Source organism: Anolis carolinensis, chromosome 1 (genome assembly GCF_035594765.1).
Source record: "Anolis carolinensis isolate JA03-04 chromosome 1, rAnoCar3.1.pri, whole genome shotgun sequence".
NCBI lineage: Eukaryota > Metazoa > Chordata > Lepidosauria > Squamata > Dactyloidae > Anolis > Anolis carolinensis.
In genome coordinates this window covers 96,033,648-96,052,634 of record NC_085841.1, presented here as the reverse complement: position 1 = coordinate 96,052,634, position 18,987 = coordinate 96,033,648, and the positions used below count along the sequence as shown (strand labels likewise).

Here is an 18,987-nt window from a genome sequence, read left to right as displayed (position 1 = left end):
TTTTGAACAGGATTTTTTTAAAGATGATTTCTGTGATTTGTGTGATGTGGTAAAGTATACTAAGGCTTTGTCATCTAGTTCCCTTTCTTAGAAGAAGTTGAACATAATGGTTATTGCTAATGAGTTGAATGATAATGGGTTAAATCCAGAGTTAGAACACAATTCTACCTGGTCAAGGAAGTCAGTGCACAACTAAACTGACAGTATGTCCGCTGACATTTTGAATCCAACAATCTCCCAACAAACCCTTATCCTGGCATAATTTTCTATAAGTACACAGGCTGGCAAATATTTGGATCTGGTGTAGTTTGGCTCACTCCTTACTCATACATCAAGCAGAACCACTGACATCAATGACACCCAAGTCCCACTAATTTCAGTGGCTCTTCTTTGCATATGGAATTTTGATCTAACCTAAGATACCTCTAGATTAGAGATGGAAAGAATGTTTGAAAAATATCACTCCAAAATGTTTTGGGGACCATGACTAAAAGAACCCTACGCTGGTGAGGGACTCCACATTTTATAACTTATTCTACACAAAATTCACATTGTCTTTGTGAATTCAGACTGTTTTGTTCAGTAAACAGGATTTTCTGAACAGAAAAAAAGACATACATGTAACTACAGCATTTTATGCACATGATTTTATAGTGTTTTCCTACATTTAAAAATGCAGCTTTCTACACCAAAAAACCCCATGATCAAACTTTGAACAAAATACACCCTGCATTGCTAATAGACTTTGAAAGCTGTCCAGTTTTTGAAGACTATTTTATTGTATTTAAAAAGGGGGGAAATGCTAAAACTTAATTGTGGCTTCCTTTGAGAATAACATTGGCACAGATTACATCCTTATTCCAAATGATAGGGTTGTGTCTACACCAAACCACTGACTAAAACACTTCCATTAGTAGCTTCTTCATAAATGGCAAATGTATGTTATTAGTAATAACACATTTACTGTAGTAAAATTTAGTACAAGACATTTCATCACTATCAAATTGATTGAACATTCTGCATATTTGATTAAACAGGAACATGAAAGCTTGCAGCAAATGAAACATTTAATATAATAACTTTTTATTTTGAAGCCAGAGTCAGTACATTTCTACCAACTCAGATGCTGCTTCCAACCATTTTTTTAAACTTCCGCAATAGAATCTGTCTGTGATTCCACAGCTCTGGTTTTTGTTCCTCTCCCACTAAACTAAGCACCAGAAGTGTGACTATTTTCCTTTTAATTGTAGATTCAGATATGCAGCCTGCTCTGTCTGCATCCTCCTCCCAATGTATGTATGGGCATTCTAGACAGTGTCCTTCTCAGGAAACAATGGACTCTTCTGGTCAAGGCAGCAGTGAGATGGTTTCATCCTTACCACCAATCAACACTGTCTTCATGGGAACTGCTGGTGCTGGAGGCACCTAAGTTATAGAAGTAGCTGCATTTCTTCTTACTGAAATGCTTCCGCCTGTGATGACTGGAATGGAAAAGTGGACAAGTATTACATGCTCACCCAAGATTTACGTACAGTAGAGTCTCACTTATCCAACACTCGCTTATCCAACGTTCTGGATTATCCAACGCATTTTTGTAGCCAATGTTTTCAATATATCATGATATTTTGGTGCAAAATTCGTAAATACAGTAATTACTATGTAGCATTACTGCGTATTGAACTACTTTTTCTGCCAAATTAGTGGTATAACATGATGTTTTGGTGCTTAATTTGTAAAATCATAACCTAATTTGGTGTTTAATAGGCTTCTCCTTAATCTCTCCTTATTATCCAACATATTCGCTTATCCAACGTTCTGCTGGCCCGTTTATGTTGGATAAGTGAGACTCTACTGTACTTCTGATTAGACATGTATTAGTTTGCACTACTATAAGACTGTATTCTTTCCCCACTTTTCTTTTCTTCTCCTCTTTTCTTTTTCCCTTTCCCCCCATTTTTCCTTTTTCTTTCCCTTTCACCCTTTCTTTTGTTTTCTTTTGGATGGCTAAAGCCAGTATGCTCCACCATTTGTGATTTTGCACTGGCAATCCAAATATTATGGTCCATAATTACAAGGAGAAGGAGGAGAGAAGGAAGAAAGGAAGAAAAGAACAGAGTTCTTCTGATATCTCCTTATTGAAATACTTTTTCTGTCCCTCTTATATACTTTTTGTTAAATGTAAAAACAATTATTTAATAGATGTGGTTTTCTTTATTTATTGAGACTGCGGAGTTGTTTACATGAAGTTCTGTTGACCAGATTGTCAAAAATATGTGTTCTACCTCCCACATGAATGTTTACAAGGCTTTTTTTAAAAAAAAAAAATAGCTTCAGACCAGTCTAGACCAAGCTTACATTTTCCAGTCTCATAGATTAAAGAGCTCATTTCAAGTGGTTTGAGTGGCAAGCTCATTTGGTTTTGGTCATTCTTTCATTGATAATTCAGTTCAATTTTATAATATTTTTCACTGTTATCTATCATTTTTCTTTAGCCAACATTTCTTTGGCATATGCTATTACATGGTACAATCATGTCTTAGAAATTACAAGGACACATGAAAGGGAGGCTGGAGCATAAACATGGTGGCCATTATATTTTCATTACACTATTTTAATCCCAAAACGTTTCTAAACATTAACTCAGTGCCCAAAGATTTGAATGACATACACATTATTGCTGAAGCAAATAATCAGAATAGGAAATGTTAAATCTCACCATTAAAACTGGCACATTCAGTATATAAACTGAGTAGATCCATGCCAAATTGAATGTGTGATGAAGTAGTAGATGATTTCTACTTTGCAATTTAAACTTATTTCAAATCCAGTAAAGTTTGCTTCTTATAAAGGAATAATGGGATCAGTCAGAAATCTGGGAAAAGCATTAGATCGTGCGAGATAACCCAATGCCACAGAGCCCCCTCTTTGCTCCCCTCCATAAATTGGGCAGTGCCAAACTAGGAAGGAGTTGTAACATGGGATTCTGACATGTGAGTGAGGGTGTCTTTGGAGAGAGTAGTAACTCAGCATCAGAAGTCATCAATGGCATACAGAAGGACCTGATTCAATCCCTCAATTTTTTAGACAAGAATGAGAAGGAATTATGTCTGAAACCGCTAGAAAGCAACTCCCAGTCAATATAAAAGCTACTTGACTGGATGGACCAATGTTCTAATTCAAAATATTGACTGGAATCCTGCATGGAAGATACATATGCATAAGCACCATAGTTACTGTGCTCCACACTGAATCCTGGCCTGATGCTGATCCTCATTTCCATCCCCATTTACCAGGAAGCAGCCATTGCAATCAATGGGGTCTGTTGGGCTCTGAGGAAGGTCCTTTCCACCTCCTACTATGAATGACAGAGAAGATCCCTGTCACAATTTCCCTTCTTGTTGGAGATTGCTTGTGTGAGGAGATAGGTAAGAATATTATTTGGCAGCTTCCAGAGTTAAGGGGAAACAGCCTCCCATCAATTCCTATGGCTGCTGAGCAGAAGGAAGGACGGGATTTTTCCAGTCCCCATGCGATTACTAAACTAAGGAGTACAAAAGGACTCATATACACACAACCATCGTGAGCATATAACAAGATCACATATTTGTACCTGCCGTAGAAGATTCTGGACAATACCTTTTCAATGCTTCTGTATCAATCATTATAATGCAATAAAGAGAACTGTCAGTCTGGACTGTAAAGCTACAATTTGTCCGATGAAATAGACAAAGTGAGATGTATTGCAAGCTAAGCACATGCTGATCAGAGTTTCCATGACAAGAGCTAAATGTCACAACCTCATTTATACCTAAAACATTGTAAATACTTTTACAGATGGTAGGAAATAGTTACTCTTATTTCTTCTGGGCTTGTTTACTTGAATCACTGGAAGAAAGAAGAAGATGTAAGTTGGAAGTATTGTTTTTTTTAAAAAAAAATATTTATGTCCCTAATAATTAGACAGAAATGCACTTCCACCAAGCAAATAATTCCTTAGGAGAGCTATTTTACGGGCATGTATGAATGACTATGATTTAACTGCCTCATGGATAACAGTATACTCAGGAGATAGCTATTATACCTCAGTCTCTAGAACCTTAGCTTGATGTTTCTTCATCTGTACAACTTTATCAAAATTTGCAAAAAGTTATACAGATGAAGAAACATCAAGTTTTCTCTCAAGTGAAACTAGCTTTGACACATCATGGCAAGCATATTGGGGAAATGGAGAGCTTTCCAATAAGATGCTGGTGTATCATCTTGAGCACCAGAAGCAACACAATATTATTTCAGTGATCAAAGATGAAAGCAATAACGTGTATACATCATGCACAAACATAAATCTACAATTGTTGAAGATGTATGTGAAACTCCATAGTTTCGATAACGGCATTTACCAATAGGGTATAGAAGTTTTCTTTTACCATATTGACCTTCCCCATCTTAGCATATCACAATAACAATTTCTTTTAGAACACTTACACTTAGAGGAAATGATCAAATATACAAGTATGAAAAATGTAAGTTTCCCGGTCCTGATAGGTTTCCAATTGAAAGGTACAACAATTTTTCCAATCTGTTAGCACCAAGATTGCATCAACTTTAGAATCCAGCTCCTTGTCTTCATCATGAAATGATGTCAATATTATCCTGGTACCAAAATTTGGTAAGAATCATACTGGCTGTGCTAACTACTGCCCTATGTCCTTACTTAATGATATCAAAATATTAATATGTTAATTTCCACACACATCCCCATACAAGTCATCTCAAGTACAAGGAGGATGTCAAAATGGGTAAAAAAAAAATCCTGCGAAGCATAAGAAGATGGTATTAGGTGAATGTTTCACAGGTTAACTTCTCATAGTCAGTTGACAATTTGCAAAAAATAGTTTGGATAGATAGGCCTTTGGTCCAATCCAGGAACATTCTTCTTATGTTATAAAAGCTAAGCTGATCCTATAGGTCAGTGGTTCTCAACCTGGGGTCCCCAGATGTTTTTGGCCTTCAACTCCCAGAAATCCTAACAGCTGGTCAACTGGCTGGGATTTCTGGGAGTTGTAGGCCAAAAACATCTGGGGACCCCAGGTTGAGAACCACTGCTATAGGTAGTCTAGGAAGTGAAGTGGCCTGGGACTGTACTACATCAGAGTGCTGAATTCACACTGGGTTTTATGGGAGCTATTCCAGGTTCTATTGTCACTATCCATGGTGCTGAACATCAGCTTCAACATTTATTTTCCATAAGAGATGGTGCCACCAAATTCCAACAATAGATTTTATTGTTCATATTGTCCTGGGATGCTTTGAAGGCACAAACGAATGTTAGGGGGCTGCATGCTCTGGTTTAAGAGCCACACTTTCCACACCCATTGTTTAACTAGAGACCAGATTTCCCAGTGCTGGACAGTAAACACGTTTTGGTTCCACAAAGGTGCATCACATTCAGTTGCCTGATTGGATTACTTGATAGTCATGTGAAGGATACACCAGATAGAGACTCCATTAGTATGGGAATGAAATCTGCTCCTAACCTCACAAGTAGTGTTTAGGTTACCGGGTGCCAGACAATAACTCTCTCCAATAGAACTTAATGAGAACCATTAGAAAGCAAATCATTAACTGTCTGATGCCTTTATTCCTAATGACCTCACTCCCTAAGCTGTGTAGTTCCCACATTCGATAAACTTTCCTAATTCAAAAACTCAGTGTGGTAAATTTCTGGGAATTAACAGAGGGATTGACTGGCAACATGGAAGACAATGTCCAGTTCAAAACAGAAAAACCAGAGATAAAATGCAATTTCATGGCATAGGTAGTAAGTTGAAACTTACATCCTATGTATGTAGTACTGAGACTGGAATAATTTAAATGTGTGGAGTGCAGAATTTAATATATTATGTCACACATTCAGTTCAAAATTAAGTTCAAAAGGGTGGAAACAGGGCCATAGTTTTCTTAGTAAGGATATAATGGAAATATTGTGCAGAACATGCAGTTGTTACAAGCTGCTATTTATTTAAATAATACAGATTATTTAATGTTTTAAGATTATAAAGTATTATTGGACATAGAGAACTGGGAATACCCCAAAAATTCTAACAAGCTGTTGAAATAGGAAAATCTGCTTCCTGTCCTCTTGACTTAGTTGATTATTATCCTTGATCAAATAACAGGCCACATGTTCAGACTGCCCTGGTGCCCTGGTTGCTATAGTAAAGATAGATACACAGTTAAATCCTGCATTTAAAAAGAGATTGATACTGAGGGTCTTTGTGTCTCCTTCATCTATTGTACATCTTTGTGGTAGTGGCAAATTAATAGGGTAGTTCTCCCATTGTACCTAGAGCTTGATCTGGAAGGTTTACTACACAAAAGATTCGCCTTCACATTGAATTATAGCAGAGAACAAAAAAAAAATACCATACAAACACACATATAAATAAACATTGTACAGCTTCGCACAGGTGCAAAACAGAAAACAAATATGAACAGATTTTTGGTTTTCATGCATGAAATTGAAATGAAAAATTCATACTTCTTGTATCTTTTAGAACATTGTTGCATGTGTTTTTCTTAGCTGTTGAAAGGCATTTTTGCTGTGTAAGGATCAATTGTATTTGCTTACTTATTTAAAATGTGTCTGTATATAATTACACATATAAAACACATAAATAGAGTTGCTTAGGTTGGTCCCCATAAGATATTCATCATTCTTACAAATGAAAGATTTCTTCATTGATTTGTATTGCTGTTATGTTCCATGGCAGTGACAGGACTATTGCCAGAAATAAATATTTCATTCATAGCATTTTCCTTTTAATTTGCTTTTTTTATTTCCTCTCATTCTGGCAGGGACATAAAAAAAATACCTGCCCACCTTGGAAATATTAAAAAAAAAAACTCCAACTTTTTCATCGTCCATTGCTTCTATTCAAGGCACTTCATATATCTTCTCTTGGTATTCATGTATCTTTTTTCACTCCATAGGAGGAAGTCTTTATGTATTTATAAAAAAAAACATGTTTCTGTTTTTTAAATGACTGTAGGATGTGGTCCTTGTGGCTGAGGAAATAAAGCCTCCACAGGGTGCATCTACACTGTAGAATTAATGCAGTTCAACACCACTCTGGAGCCCCCGGTAGAGCAGTGGGTTAAACCCTTGTGTTGCCAGGACTGATGTCTTTAAGACTGGGTTGCTGACCTGAAGGTTGCCAGTTCAAATCCAACCCGGGGAGAACACAGGTGAGCTCCCTCTATCAGCTCCAGCTCCACGTGGAGACATGAGACAAGGATGGTAAAAACATCAAAACATCCAGGCATCCTCTGGGCAATGTCCCTGCAGACAGCCAATTCTCTCACACCAGAAGTGACTTGTAGTTTCTCAAGTCACTCCTGACACACACACAAAACCACCAATCTAACTGCCATGACTCCATTCCATTAAATCATGTAGTTTAGTTTGTCAAAGAGTGTTTGTGCCTTACCAAATTACAGATCCCATGGTTCCATACCACTGAGCCACGGTAGTTAAAGTGGTGTCAAATTGCATTAATTCTGCAGCATAGTTACACGTTTCGTGGATTTGAATGGGAGAAACCTGGTGTTAAACTCTCTTTTTTTCTTACTATCTTGAGCATGGGATGTGCTTTTCAGAGGTGCTTTTATGAGGTGTTACCTTTTCAAAGCTGAAGATGGAAGAGTAAGTCCTTCAGGTCCCTCCTCCAGACAGAGTTGTTCAGCAGTATTTCTCCTCAGCTGTGCCTTTTTGCCCATTTTTGTATTCATCTCCATCTTTAGGCTACCTAGTTAGTGCTTGATTTGAGTTCTTGCAGTATTTGTGGAATGGATCCAAATGTGAAACATCCCCAGTATCTATTTATTTATTTACTGTATTTATTAGGGTTGTCCAAAAAATTGTTTTGATTCTTATATCGGAATTATTTCAGATTGTTCTCGCTTTTTGAAATGCATTCCGAGACGTTGTCTCATGGTGCAACTGGCAATATAATTTGAACCATCATTGGCCCATTCTCTAATTGTCTCTTAATGTTTCGTTAAATTTTTTTCCCCAATTTTTTTTAAAATATATTTTTTAAAATATTTTTTAAAATTATTTTGTTTCTGCAACCTATCTTGAATGGGAGCTTAGTGCAGCCTGACTTGGCTGCCGCTCCCCAACATGGCTGCCACTCCCCGGCCAATCAGAAGCCTCCACGATGGACGCAAAGGTGGGGCCCTCTGCGTCCACGTGGAAGATTGGCATGAAGCCCGTTGCGCAGCCGAGGCGAGCCATTCTAGGATGGGTTTTGCACGGAGAGGGTGGTGGTGTGGAAGCAGAGAGCAAGCAAGCCTGTCTTGAGGGGGAGAGGGAGAAGGGGTCCAGTCTGGTCTGGTTTGGAGAAAGGGTTAGGCTTTTGTTGCTGGTTCCTTCTCTTGTGAGTGACTGAGCGTGTTAATTCTGGGTAGCGCTCAGCTATAGAGCTGTGAATTCCAGGTTTTTTTTTCCATATTAAAAAATTATCTAGCTTTCAATTTCATTAAGAATAGTTCTTGCTAGATCACAGCATACCTTTGTTGCAGAATCAGTAGTCTATTTCATTAAGAAGGCATTGCCTTTGAGGCTTGTGGCATCTCATAGCCAAACAACATTGATTTCCAGAGTTCTTGCTTACAAATATAGCAAGGGAATTTATAGTTTTCAAGGTATCTTTGCACTCCTGTCACAGCTCTATTTCTAATTGAAGGCAAGCCATTGCCTTTGAGGCTTGTGGCATCACATAGCCAAACAACATTGATTTCCAGAGTTCTTGCTTACAAATATAGCAAGGGAATTTATAGTTTTCAAGGTATCTTTGCACTCCTGTCACAGCTCTATTTCTAATTGAAGGCAAGCCATTGCCTTTGAGGCTTGTGGCATCACATAGCCAAACAACATTGATTTCCAGTTTCATTCTTGCTTAAAAATATAAAAAGGGAATGTATAGTTTTCAAAGTATCTTGTCAGGTCATTGGCCAGCTTGCTCACAGGTACATCACCAAAGGAAGGCAAGGTATTGCCTTTGAGGCTTGTGGGATCACATAGCAAGACACGCCATTGATTTCTGGTGTCCTTCTTGCTTAAAAATATAACAAAAGAATATCTAGTTTTCTAAGTTTCTTTGCACACCTTGCCAGAGCATTGGCCAGGTTGGTAACTGGTACATTTCCAAAGGAAGCCATTGAGTTTGGGGCTTGCGGGAGCACATAGCAAGACATAGCATTGAATTCCAGTGTCCTTTTTCCTAAAAAATATTACAAAAGGAATCTCTAGTTTCCAAAGTTCCTTTGCACACAGTGCCTGAGCATTGCCTGGCTTGGTCACATGTACATTTCCTAATGAAGGCATTGGGTTTGGGGCTTCTGGGAGCGCATAGCAAGACATAGCATTGATTTCCAGTGTCCCTTTTCCTTAAAAATATTACAAAGGGAGAATCGGACACAGAAACAAAGTTACACAAGTAGAAGAAGGACTTTCACATTGAAAAAAAGCACAATTGAACAGGAAATAAAACTTTCAAACTAGGAACAGGTTTCTTCAATTATTAAAAAATAGTTTATTATAAAAGCTATGAAAATTCTCCAAAAATCGGAGGATACAGGAAACGTTCTGCAATTTGGTGAGCTAGGAGGGTTGAATGTGTTCTCCCACTGTGCCAAATTTGATCAGGATAGCTCAAGAAATGAGGTCAGGAGAGCCCTGTAAAAGTGTCCCCCCCCCGGGTGCTGTTTTTTTTGGCGATTGCGCATGTGCGTCTGCCATTTTAGAAACATTTAGAAACATTACGAATTTTTGGAAATATCCAAAATTTTTGAGGGAAAAAATTGGAAATAGTTTCTATATCGAAGCGCCGGTGCCCCCTACTTTATAAATGAGAATTGAAACATTTTTTTCATCGATCGGACATGCCTAGTATTTATATCCTCTCTCTCCCCCACCCTGAAGGGGACTCAGAGCAGCTTACAGTAGGCTTTAATGGTGCTATTAATCAGCTGTGTCTCTCCTTCAGCAGGCAGAAATGGCTGTGCTTTCCAATCCACACCTGCCCTGTCTGACCATAAAAACCCTGTCTCTCTTAAACACCATTTTATCTGCTCTTTTCAGAAGGAACTCTGTAACGAAATGCCTAGCTATAATGTAGAGTTTTAAATATATTTGTTGATGTTGGGACTTGACCTACCTTATAGGGCTGGCATGTGAGCAACCATTTTGTGGTTCTCAGGGAGCAGCAGCACCAGGAGAGGAGCCATTTTGCATAAGAGCAACCTGATTGCAAATGAGTGGGTGCCAAGATTTGAAAGATGAGAGCGTCAAGGATGGCAGTTGAAGAAAAAAAGAAAAACCCAACTGAACATTCTTTGGGAGTTGAAGTCAGTTGGTAAGTGAGGGAGTTTGCTGGAGAGTCATGATAGTTTGTTAGTCAGTAAGTTAGAGTCAGGGAGGACATTAATGAAAAGTGGTTAGAAAAGTAGTCAGAAGAATAAGTTAAAGATAATCGAAAATCTGTATTTACGTAGTAATATGGCATTTCTTTTTATGAAGAAAAAAATTGAAGGAGAATTGTACTGAAATGTTGTTTCTTAACTACTAAGCATTTATACCTTTGTAACCATTACACTTTTGCTACAAGAACGCTATAAATAAACTAAGTTACTGTCAAGAGTCAGACGCCAATTAACAAACAAAACAGAGTTTATTCAGGAGATAGGCCAAAAAGTAAACATAAACACAGAAGATAGCTTTAAACACTTAACTATCAGTGTTTAAAAAGCAGTCCAAACAAAAATATATAACAAAAGTATGTTTTAGCAAGCCAACTGGATTATCCATGCAAGTATTTAGATAAAACTAAAAAGATGCTTCAATTCAGCTTCAAAAACAAATTTGAGTTGGCTTATAAAAATAGACAAAACAAACAAGGACTTGGAACCTTCCAAAAACCTTCCAAGAGCTACAATAGTAGCTTAAATCCAGAACAGGAAAATAAAGCCCAGGAAAAACAAACTTAGAGCCGGTGCAAAAGGCACTTTGGGTCCAAGCCCTTACTGTTGCAGCCAGCCGGCTCTGTGGAATTAAAGGAGCAGTTCCAAAAAGAATCACCAAACTGGTCTGAGAACAAACAAACTAGAACTGTAGCAAACTGCTTCTATGATGCAGATAATGCCAGGAGCTCCAAAGGAAAGGCGAAGAGGCGTCGTCAGGGTGATCCAGGGTCAGGGCAGGAGACAGCAGCAAGGTCAGGAGGGCAGGTCAGTGGTCAAGAGCCGTGAGTAGTCATCCATCAAAGGGCGAAGGCAGAAGCAAGGTCGAGTTACAATCCAGGGTCCAAAAGGGTGCAGTCATCAAAACCAGGTCCACGAAATGGCACAAAGAGCCAAGGCAACGATGGTAACAGCAGCTAGAAATAGTAATCAGAGTGCAGTCCAGGGAAACCCACACAGTTCCAGCCCTCCGTTGCAGAGCAATCCCAGATAACTTACATCAGAAGCAAAGTCCCAGTCCAGTCTTCTTGAATGAACAGAAATCCCAATGGCGCTTCAGCAACACCTTGCCACACGCAAAGTGAAGTGACCAAACATTCCCAATTTATTCCCCTTCCTCTTGGGTGACCAAACACTCACACCCAAACAACAGGTGTCCCAGATCTTACTCAGAATCAGAACTCCACACAGCTAGAGCTCGTGGATCAGGAGTGCCTAATTGCTCATCGGAGTTCCAATCATCCTGCCCACACTCAACCCCATGCACACTTAAAGAACTATCCTCCCTTCTCCAAGCAGCCCAAGTGGGATCTGCTCCTGAAGATACTCCAGGTTCAGTAGTATCCATAGGCCCCAATTCCCCAGACATCTCTGGTGGTTGTGCCCATTCAGTGCCCACTTCCACAGCCACCACCTGTTCACCAGCATCCATTTCTTCCTCAAACTCCCCATCTGAATCTTCCTCAGAAGATTCCCCATTGAGCTCTCTAATCCATTTCCTGTGCAACTCCTCCAATGAACCCTTCTCGCGAGGGTTTTTCCTTCCTCTTCTAATCCCACCACCAGCATCCATAATCCCCGAAGGCGCAGTCACAACAGTTACTGTTACTCTTTAAATAAAGACTCTTTCTCAGTATCCTGAATATAATTCAAGAAGTCACAAAAGCTGGAAGAAGGATTAAACAGTCATTTACTTCTTTGGTGGTATATTCGCGTAAGCAGATAACCTGACCTCTTCCTGACTGTTTTACATTTTTTATGAGATAAATACGTAAAGGGACTCTTCTACTACGCAACAAGTTGGAGGGGCCTCACATATTTGAATGCTGGCAGTGGAGGGATAGCCAACAAAAGACTCCTTTGCCTGAAGGTTTCTGCAGGCATCACTTAGGAGTTCCTAAGGTTCAAAAGCCAAACAGGCTGTGGAGGAAGACATCAAAGCTATGGACACATGTGACCATGGCCGAGGTCTAAGGGGAGAAGAACTGGATACCTGATATTCCTGAACCTGCACTATTGGCTGCATCTCAGGCCCCTTCCACACAGCTGAATAACATCCCACATTTTCTGCTTTGAACTAGAATATATGGCAGTGTGGATTCAGATAACCCAGCTCAAAGCAGATATTGTGAGACTTTCTGTCTTGATATTTTGGGTTATATGGCTTTGTGAAAGGGCCCTGATTTCCACCCCCTCAACCTTTATCTGGCCCAAAAGAAAGGCATGGCACTTTTGAGCTAGACAGTGCAAAGTGAAAAAACCTCCCAGCACCGTGAAATGTAAAATTCTTGCTTTCAAATTATCTCAGGACTTCCAGAATCCTACTTGTCAATATTTTTTTATTTTCTCTCTTGTTTCCATTTTGAGCAGAAAGAAGCATTGCCTTCAAGTCTACTTCAACATCTGGGCCCGGGCTGTGGCGCAGGCTGTTGAGCAACCAGCTGCAGCCAGCTGCAACAAATCACTCTGACCAAGAGGTTATGAGTTCGAGGCCAGCTCAGAGCCCCGCGTTTGTCTCTGTTCTATGTTAAGGCATTGAATGTTTGCCTTATATGTGTAATGTGATCCGCCTGAGTCCCCTTCGGGGTGAGAAGGGCAGAATATAAATACTGTAAATAAATAAATAATAATAAATAAACATGTGGTCTAAGGAAATGGACAGGCTACCCAGTGGGTTTCCCTGGCTGAACAGGGATTCAAATCCTGGTCTTCTGGAATTCTAATTCAACACTCAAACCACTACACCACTGGTTATGGAGAACGTAGCATTTGACACTCCAAGTGGCATCCTAAAAATGGTGGGATAGCTAGTATGGGATATGGGTTCCTTTTTTAATTGCCACCTTAAGCAAAATGTCTGGGATGAAATTTTGACCAGTAAAACAGACCACTGGGAAAGGACAAAGCAGTTGCGTCCCCCCCTCCGCCACCCCACTTACACAGAAACATACACATAAACAAACCAATTGCCCATGCTTCTACCAAAGCATTGATCCCCAGATTACTCTTCAGATTACACCCAAATTACCTTTCCACGACTCTACCTACCTAAGGCAGCTGCTGGCTCTTCCACTGGAGGGATTCAGGGAACTGAAGTCCAAAATCAGAATCAGAATAGCTTTATTTGCCATTGCGCTATTGCATAACAAAATTACATGCCTCCCCCCCCCCATACACACCACAAGATAATACACCCATCCCTCCACACACACACACACACAATCACATCAATGCAAAACCATGGAGTTCAACATTGCCACAGTTCTAGGATAAAAGCTATCCTTCAGTATGCATATCCTTGTCTCTGACAATTCAATTCTGACAATTCTCTTGATAATTCAAAAAAGGACTATGCTGGGTGAGATGGATCCCTAAGAATGCTCTGAGCTTTCTTAAGGCAGCAGGAATTATAAGGTTCTTCCAAAGAGGGGAGAGGGCAACCAATGATTTGTTGGGCAGAAGTGGAGCACCTTCCTATCTGCCACTGTGCAGCTACCAAACCATGTGCACAGGCATGTAGCCGGGGGGCGGGGGGGCTTGAGGGGCTTCAGCCTCCCCCCCCCCCGAAATTCTCACATTTATTATGTAAACTGTTATGTTTATTCATATCATGATCTGATCACCATGCTCAATATATACCATATGCATGGGGGTATTGGGATAACGATACAAAAGGTTTGCTAGAGTAGACCCTCTCCTGCTCAGACTCAGCCCCTCTTGGAACAAAATCCTGGCTACAGGCCTGCATGTGCAGATGCAGTAGGCAGGGCCGGCCGGAGATAATTTAAAATATTAAGCGGGAGTGGAGAAAAGTGCCCCCCCCCGCTGGCGCCGCGCAGGAGGTGGGGAAAAGCGTCCCCCCGCAGGGGCGGGGGAAGCCTGACAGGGCCCCCCGGGGATCTGCGCCCGAGGCGGCCGCCTCACGTGGCCTCTATGGTGGGGCCGGCCCTGGCAGTAGGTTAGGACACTCTCTATAGCACAGTGGTAGGAAGTCACCAGCAGTTTTTCATTCAGTTGGTAGTTCTTTAGGAATCTCAGGCAGTACAGTCTCTGCTGGGTCCTCTTCACCAATGCTGCTGTATGGGTGCCCCAAGTCAGATCCTCCTTTACAGTGACACCCAGGAACTTACAACTGGCCACCTGCTCCACTTGGTCTCGATTTATGACCAAGGGCTGAATTTCTGGTCTGGTCTTCCTTGGTCTTGCTGATGTCAAGAACCAAATTATTGTCCTTGCACCACGAAAGCAGCCAATCCACCTCATCCTGATAGGCTGTACCAAATTCTGATAAAAGGGATCATCTGAATGTAACTCTATATGGCCCATTGAGAAAATGCCCAGGCTACAGTTTTCATGTCGATATTAGCAGATATAGCACTAGCAAAGAAGATGGCCTTTCTTTAATATAATGGGGCATGGTACTTCTCCTTGCTGATGTTTTCATTAGATATATTTCATTCATGCTAACCATGGTGTCTTGAGACCAAAACAAGGATGATGAACAAACATAAACCAGGAGAGCAGGAAAACAGGCCTGCAGTAGCTAATGCAAAGTTCTGGTTAAACATTGCCTTACCGTTTGCATTAGGCCGTCTGTCGTTTTCTTAGTAGAGGTTGGTGGCAGTATTGACTTTGTAATTAAACTATTTTAACTTCAGGATTTTGTAATCACCATATTTAAACCATCTGTTATAGCTCAAGCATGACTCCTTTCAAAGCAAAAAGGAACCCAGCATAATGTTTTAACCTGCAGCAGTGGGCACGTCACAATCTCACTTGTTTGGCACAGAGCGATGATAGGGGAAATGGGACTGATTTCCCATTTTCTTTGATGAAGGAGACATTTATGCCATCAGAAAAATATGTACATGGATCAAAATGGCTGTCCTGAGTACATTAGCTAATACAACAGGACAATGCCTCCAAGAAGTTGCACTTGTCTTCATTTAGACAACAGATTCCTCCTCCTCCTCTTCCATCTCATTGTCCAAGAATATGCTACACAGAGATTCTGAAAAGCTATCACTGAATGTCACAGTATATGCCTATTGCATGCATGCAGGCTTATTTGGTCTCCAGCATCTTACATTTAAAAGAGTTTAGATAGCAGACCCATCAAAGGCCTTTACATGAGAATTGTCGCAAAAATCTAGATTACAAGAACAGCTATAACCTTTAAAACAATGGTAAATGACTGAGTACAACAAGAGTGATTTTTGTATGGAAACAAACATGGCCCAGGTTTTCTACACAACAGGCCAAATCCCATTATTGATCACAGGTAGATTAGACCCTTTCAGTCAAGGATAAGAGGCCATGTTATCTTTCCTGGGAGATCTTGACTGCACCACCCACAATTTTAGTGTCTTCAAATGCCCTCTATGTTTTCACCATTTACCACCTCTCACCGCAGTTGGGTTTTTTTACATTGTTAGAAAATGTATCAAAATATCAAAAATGCAACAAATACAAAACTTACAAAAATATTTTTCTGTGCACCCATCTTATGATGAACAATTAATCTTATTCTCCTAGGCAATAGTGAGCTTGGCCATTTTCACTGCAAATCTAGAACATTGACCAAGACTTATTTAATTGAATTAGTTGTTGTTGTGTGCCTTCAGGTCATTTTCAATTTATGCCAACCCCAAAATGAACCTATCACTGGGTTTTCTTGGCAAAATATTGAGAAGGGGGTTGTTTTTGCTTCTTTTGGCTCTTAACCTTGAGGCGCCAAGGTAGTCCACACCTTAGTCACATCCTATATCGTATTTGGACCTACCTAGTCCCACGCCAGCCCAATTATCATCGTTTGACTACATAACCAACCCACACTCTTTTTGTGAAATCTAGTTGGCTGTTGTAAATTAATGTGGATGTTTGTTTACATTTTATGTTATTATATAATTTTGTTTGACTATGTGTAGTTTAATTTGTTGATGTTCGGTTTAATTTACTGATGTTATGCTTTAATTTGATGTTAGGTTTTAATGTTATTTTCATATGCGGGGTTTCTCTGGGATTTTATGTCAGTATTGGTTTGTTTTATGGAGGCATTGAATGGTTGCCATTGTATGTTGGAATCCGCCATGAGTCCCCTTGGGGAGATAGGGCAGAATGCAAATAAAGGTTTTTATTATTATTATTATTATTATTATTATTATTATTATTATTATTATTATCCTGTTCGGACTACTGCAATACTCTCTATGTGGGGCTGCCTTTGAAGATAGTTCGGAAGCCGCAAATGGTCCAAAGATCGGCAGTGAGGTTACTAAATGGAACGCTGCATAGGGAGATAACCACTCCCATGTTGCAGCAGCTCCACTGGCTGCCCGTCTGCTTCAGGGATAAATACAAAGTGCTGGTCATTACCTATAAAGCCCTAAATGGTTTGCATCTCCATATACAAACCAGCTTGAGCACTGCAGTCAACGGAGGAAATTCTTCTCTCAGTCCCACCACTGTCTCAAGCGCAGTTGGTGGGGACGAAAGAGAGTATGTTCTCTGTGGTCACCCCGCTTTTCTGGAACTCCCTCCCTAAAGAAATAAAACAGCCCCCACCCTCCTGTCCTTTAAAAAGCTTTTAAAAACTCATTTATGCACCTTAGCATATGAGAGGAGGAAGACTTGTACACGTTTATATATCCTCGCCTAGATATTGGACACTTACTTCAGCCTGTGGAAATTGTGTGTGATGGGTTACATTATTCTTATTTAAGTTCAATTATGTATTTTTATTTAGTTTTATGAGTTTATTTTGAGATGGTTTTATCCATTGTTTTGATTTGATTTATCATCGACTGTTTTTGGCATTGAATGTTTGCCATTTTTGTTACTTTTGTTGGGAACCACCCTGAGTCCCCCCAGGGAGATAGGGTGGAATAAAAATAAATTATCATCATCATCATCATCATCATCATCTGAACTAGACATAGAGGAAGTGTATAATTCTATCTTGATCATTCAGATCAATTACAGATTCTAAGCATCTGGACAAATATTTATTTATTTGGCTGGCTTATAGCATGGTTTCTAAACTATAGTTCTAAATGTTCAGGTGCAAAGTTCCAAAATTTGTAGACTTAATCTAACTGGTGCACCTCTCATTCTGCCCCCCCCCCTTCCCCCGCCAAATTGATCTACTGGTGCTTCATCAGAATACTTCTATCCCATTATAATCCTGCTGTTGATTCTATCCTTTTCATTACAAAAATAATTCACATAAAAATAAAGTTAATTAATTTTTGAACTTCATCTGATTAATGGAGAACAGGCTGTATGCATAAAAATCTCTGTTACTACTCACAGTATATATTAATTACTTGCCATTCATCTCAGAGTTAATGAGACCTAGCCACATGGAAGAAGTTAGCATATTTTAGTAAAAACAGATTAATCATCCTTCAGACAGTTACTCAAAACCAGGAGATTCAAATAAGTGGAGGAACTGCTGTCTCTATGTAGAAGGTTCATTTCTACTTTTCCTTTTAGCAAGCATGTACTTATTCCACAACCAGCAATGACCTGTTGACATTTTTAAACTATTAGAAGGTACTGAATGTAGTGAGATATGGCTGTAGAGAGTCCATAATTCTATTTTAAAAGCCTTTGGTTTGCAGAGCTTTCCACTAATGTTGGCAACAAAAGTATCGAAGGCTGCAATAAAACATTCCCTTCACAAATGCACCTTCTTATGGCCAATATTAAAATTTATATCTGTTTTGAAATTAAACACATTGGGTTCTTTAATGTTTCCTTTCCTCTCCAGATTTCTTTGTTGAGGAGAGGCACAGGAGGAAATGTACTAGCAACAGTAAGATTTGAAGACTAGCTTGGAGGACATTAAACAGATGTCAGTGGGGCCATTATCAAAAACCTTTTTGTTAAAAACAATGAAATATTGCCACCTGTGCCCCATGAAAGATTACTTTAGTACTTAAAATCATTGTGTAGTAGAATATTACATTTCTATTAAATCTTTACTGCCACATTAGAGAGGTCTATAGTAAATGCATTCCTCAGTTTTGTGGGAAAACAGTAATACCAAGGCGAGAACGTGGTCTACGTGAGCATGATATCACTAACAGGAATCATTGTCCTTGGTCCTTTGGGCAAGTTAGACTATTACAACATTCAGGGGAATAAACGTCCAAACTGATATATATTCACCTCTAGCTATAACTAAAATGGAATTTGTTTTATTTTTATGTGTGGTTGGGATAACAAATTACGGGTGTCTAGTTCATACATAGAATTACCCTGACATGTCAAAACTACCACATTTTACATTCTAAAATATATAGCAGTAAAAAAACCAGCTGTTTTAGTTTTTACGGCAGCATTTAAGCAAAAGAAAGCAGAAATAAAATTATGCCCTAAAGCAGAAGTGTCAAACTTATGGCCCCACTGATGTTTGGGTCTCAAACTCCCAGAAGCCCTAGCCAGTTTGTTCAATGGCCAGGA

The 18,987-nt window shown here is 39.6% G+C and overlaps 1 protein-coding gene and 1 long non-coding RNA gene across 2 annotated transcripts in view; one reads left to right on the top strand and one right to left on the bottom strand.

Annotated features, from left to right (window-relative positions):
• Positions 1-2,395, top strand: part of rfx6 (regulatory factor X6) — a 52,172-nt gene extending 49,777 nt beyond the window's left edge. The window contains exon 19 of the mRNA XM_008120413.3: positions 1,251-2,395. Within this exon, the coding sequence (XP_008118620.2) occupies positions 1,251-1,429 (179 nt within the window). The 3' untranslated portion in view covers positions 1,430-2,395. The remainder of the gene's footprint in view (positions 1-1,250) is intronic.
• Positions 2,396-10,714: 8,319 nt separating this feature from the next.
• LOC134298669 (uncharacterized) lies at positions 10,715-11,892 on the bottom strand. Its single transcript, XR_010005773.1, has 2 exons — positions 11,521-11,892; positions 10,715-11,438 (listed from the first exon to the last, which is right to left on the bottom strand). It is a non-coding gene; the product is annotated as an uncharacterized LOC134298669 (long non-coding RNA).
• Between the last annotated feature and the right edge of the window lie 7,095 nt (positions 11,893-18,987).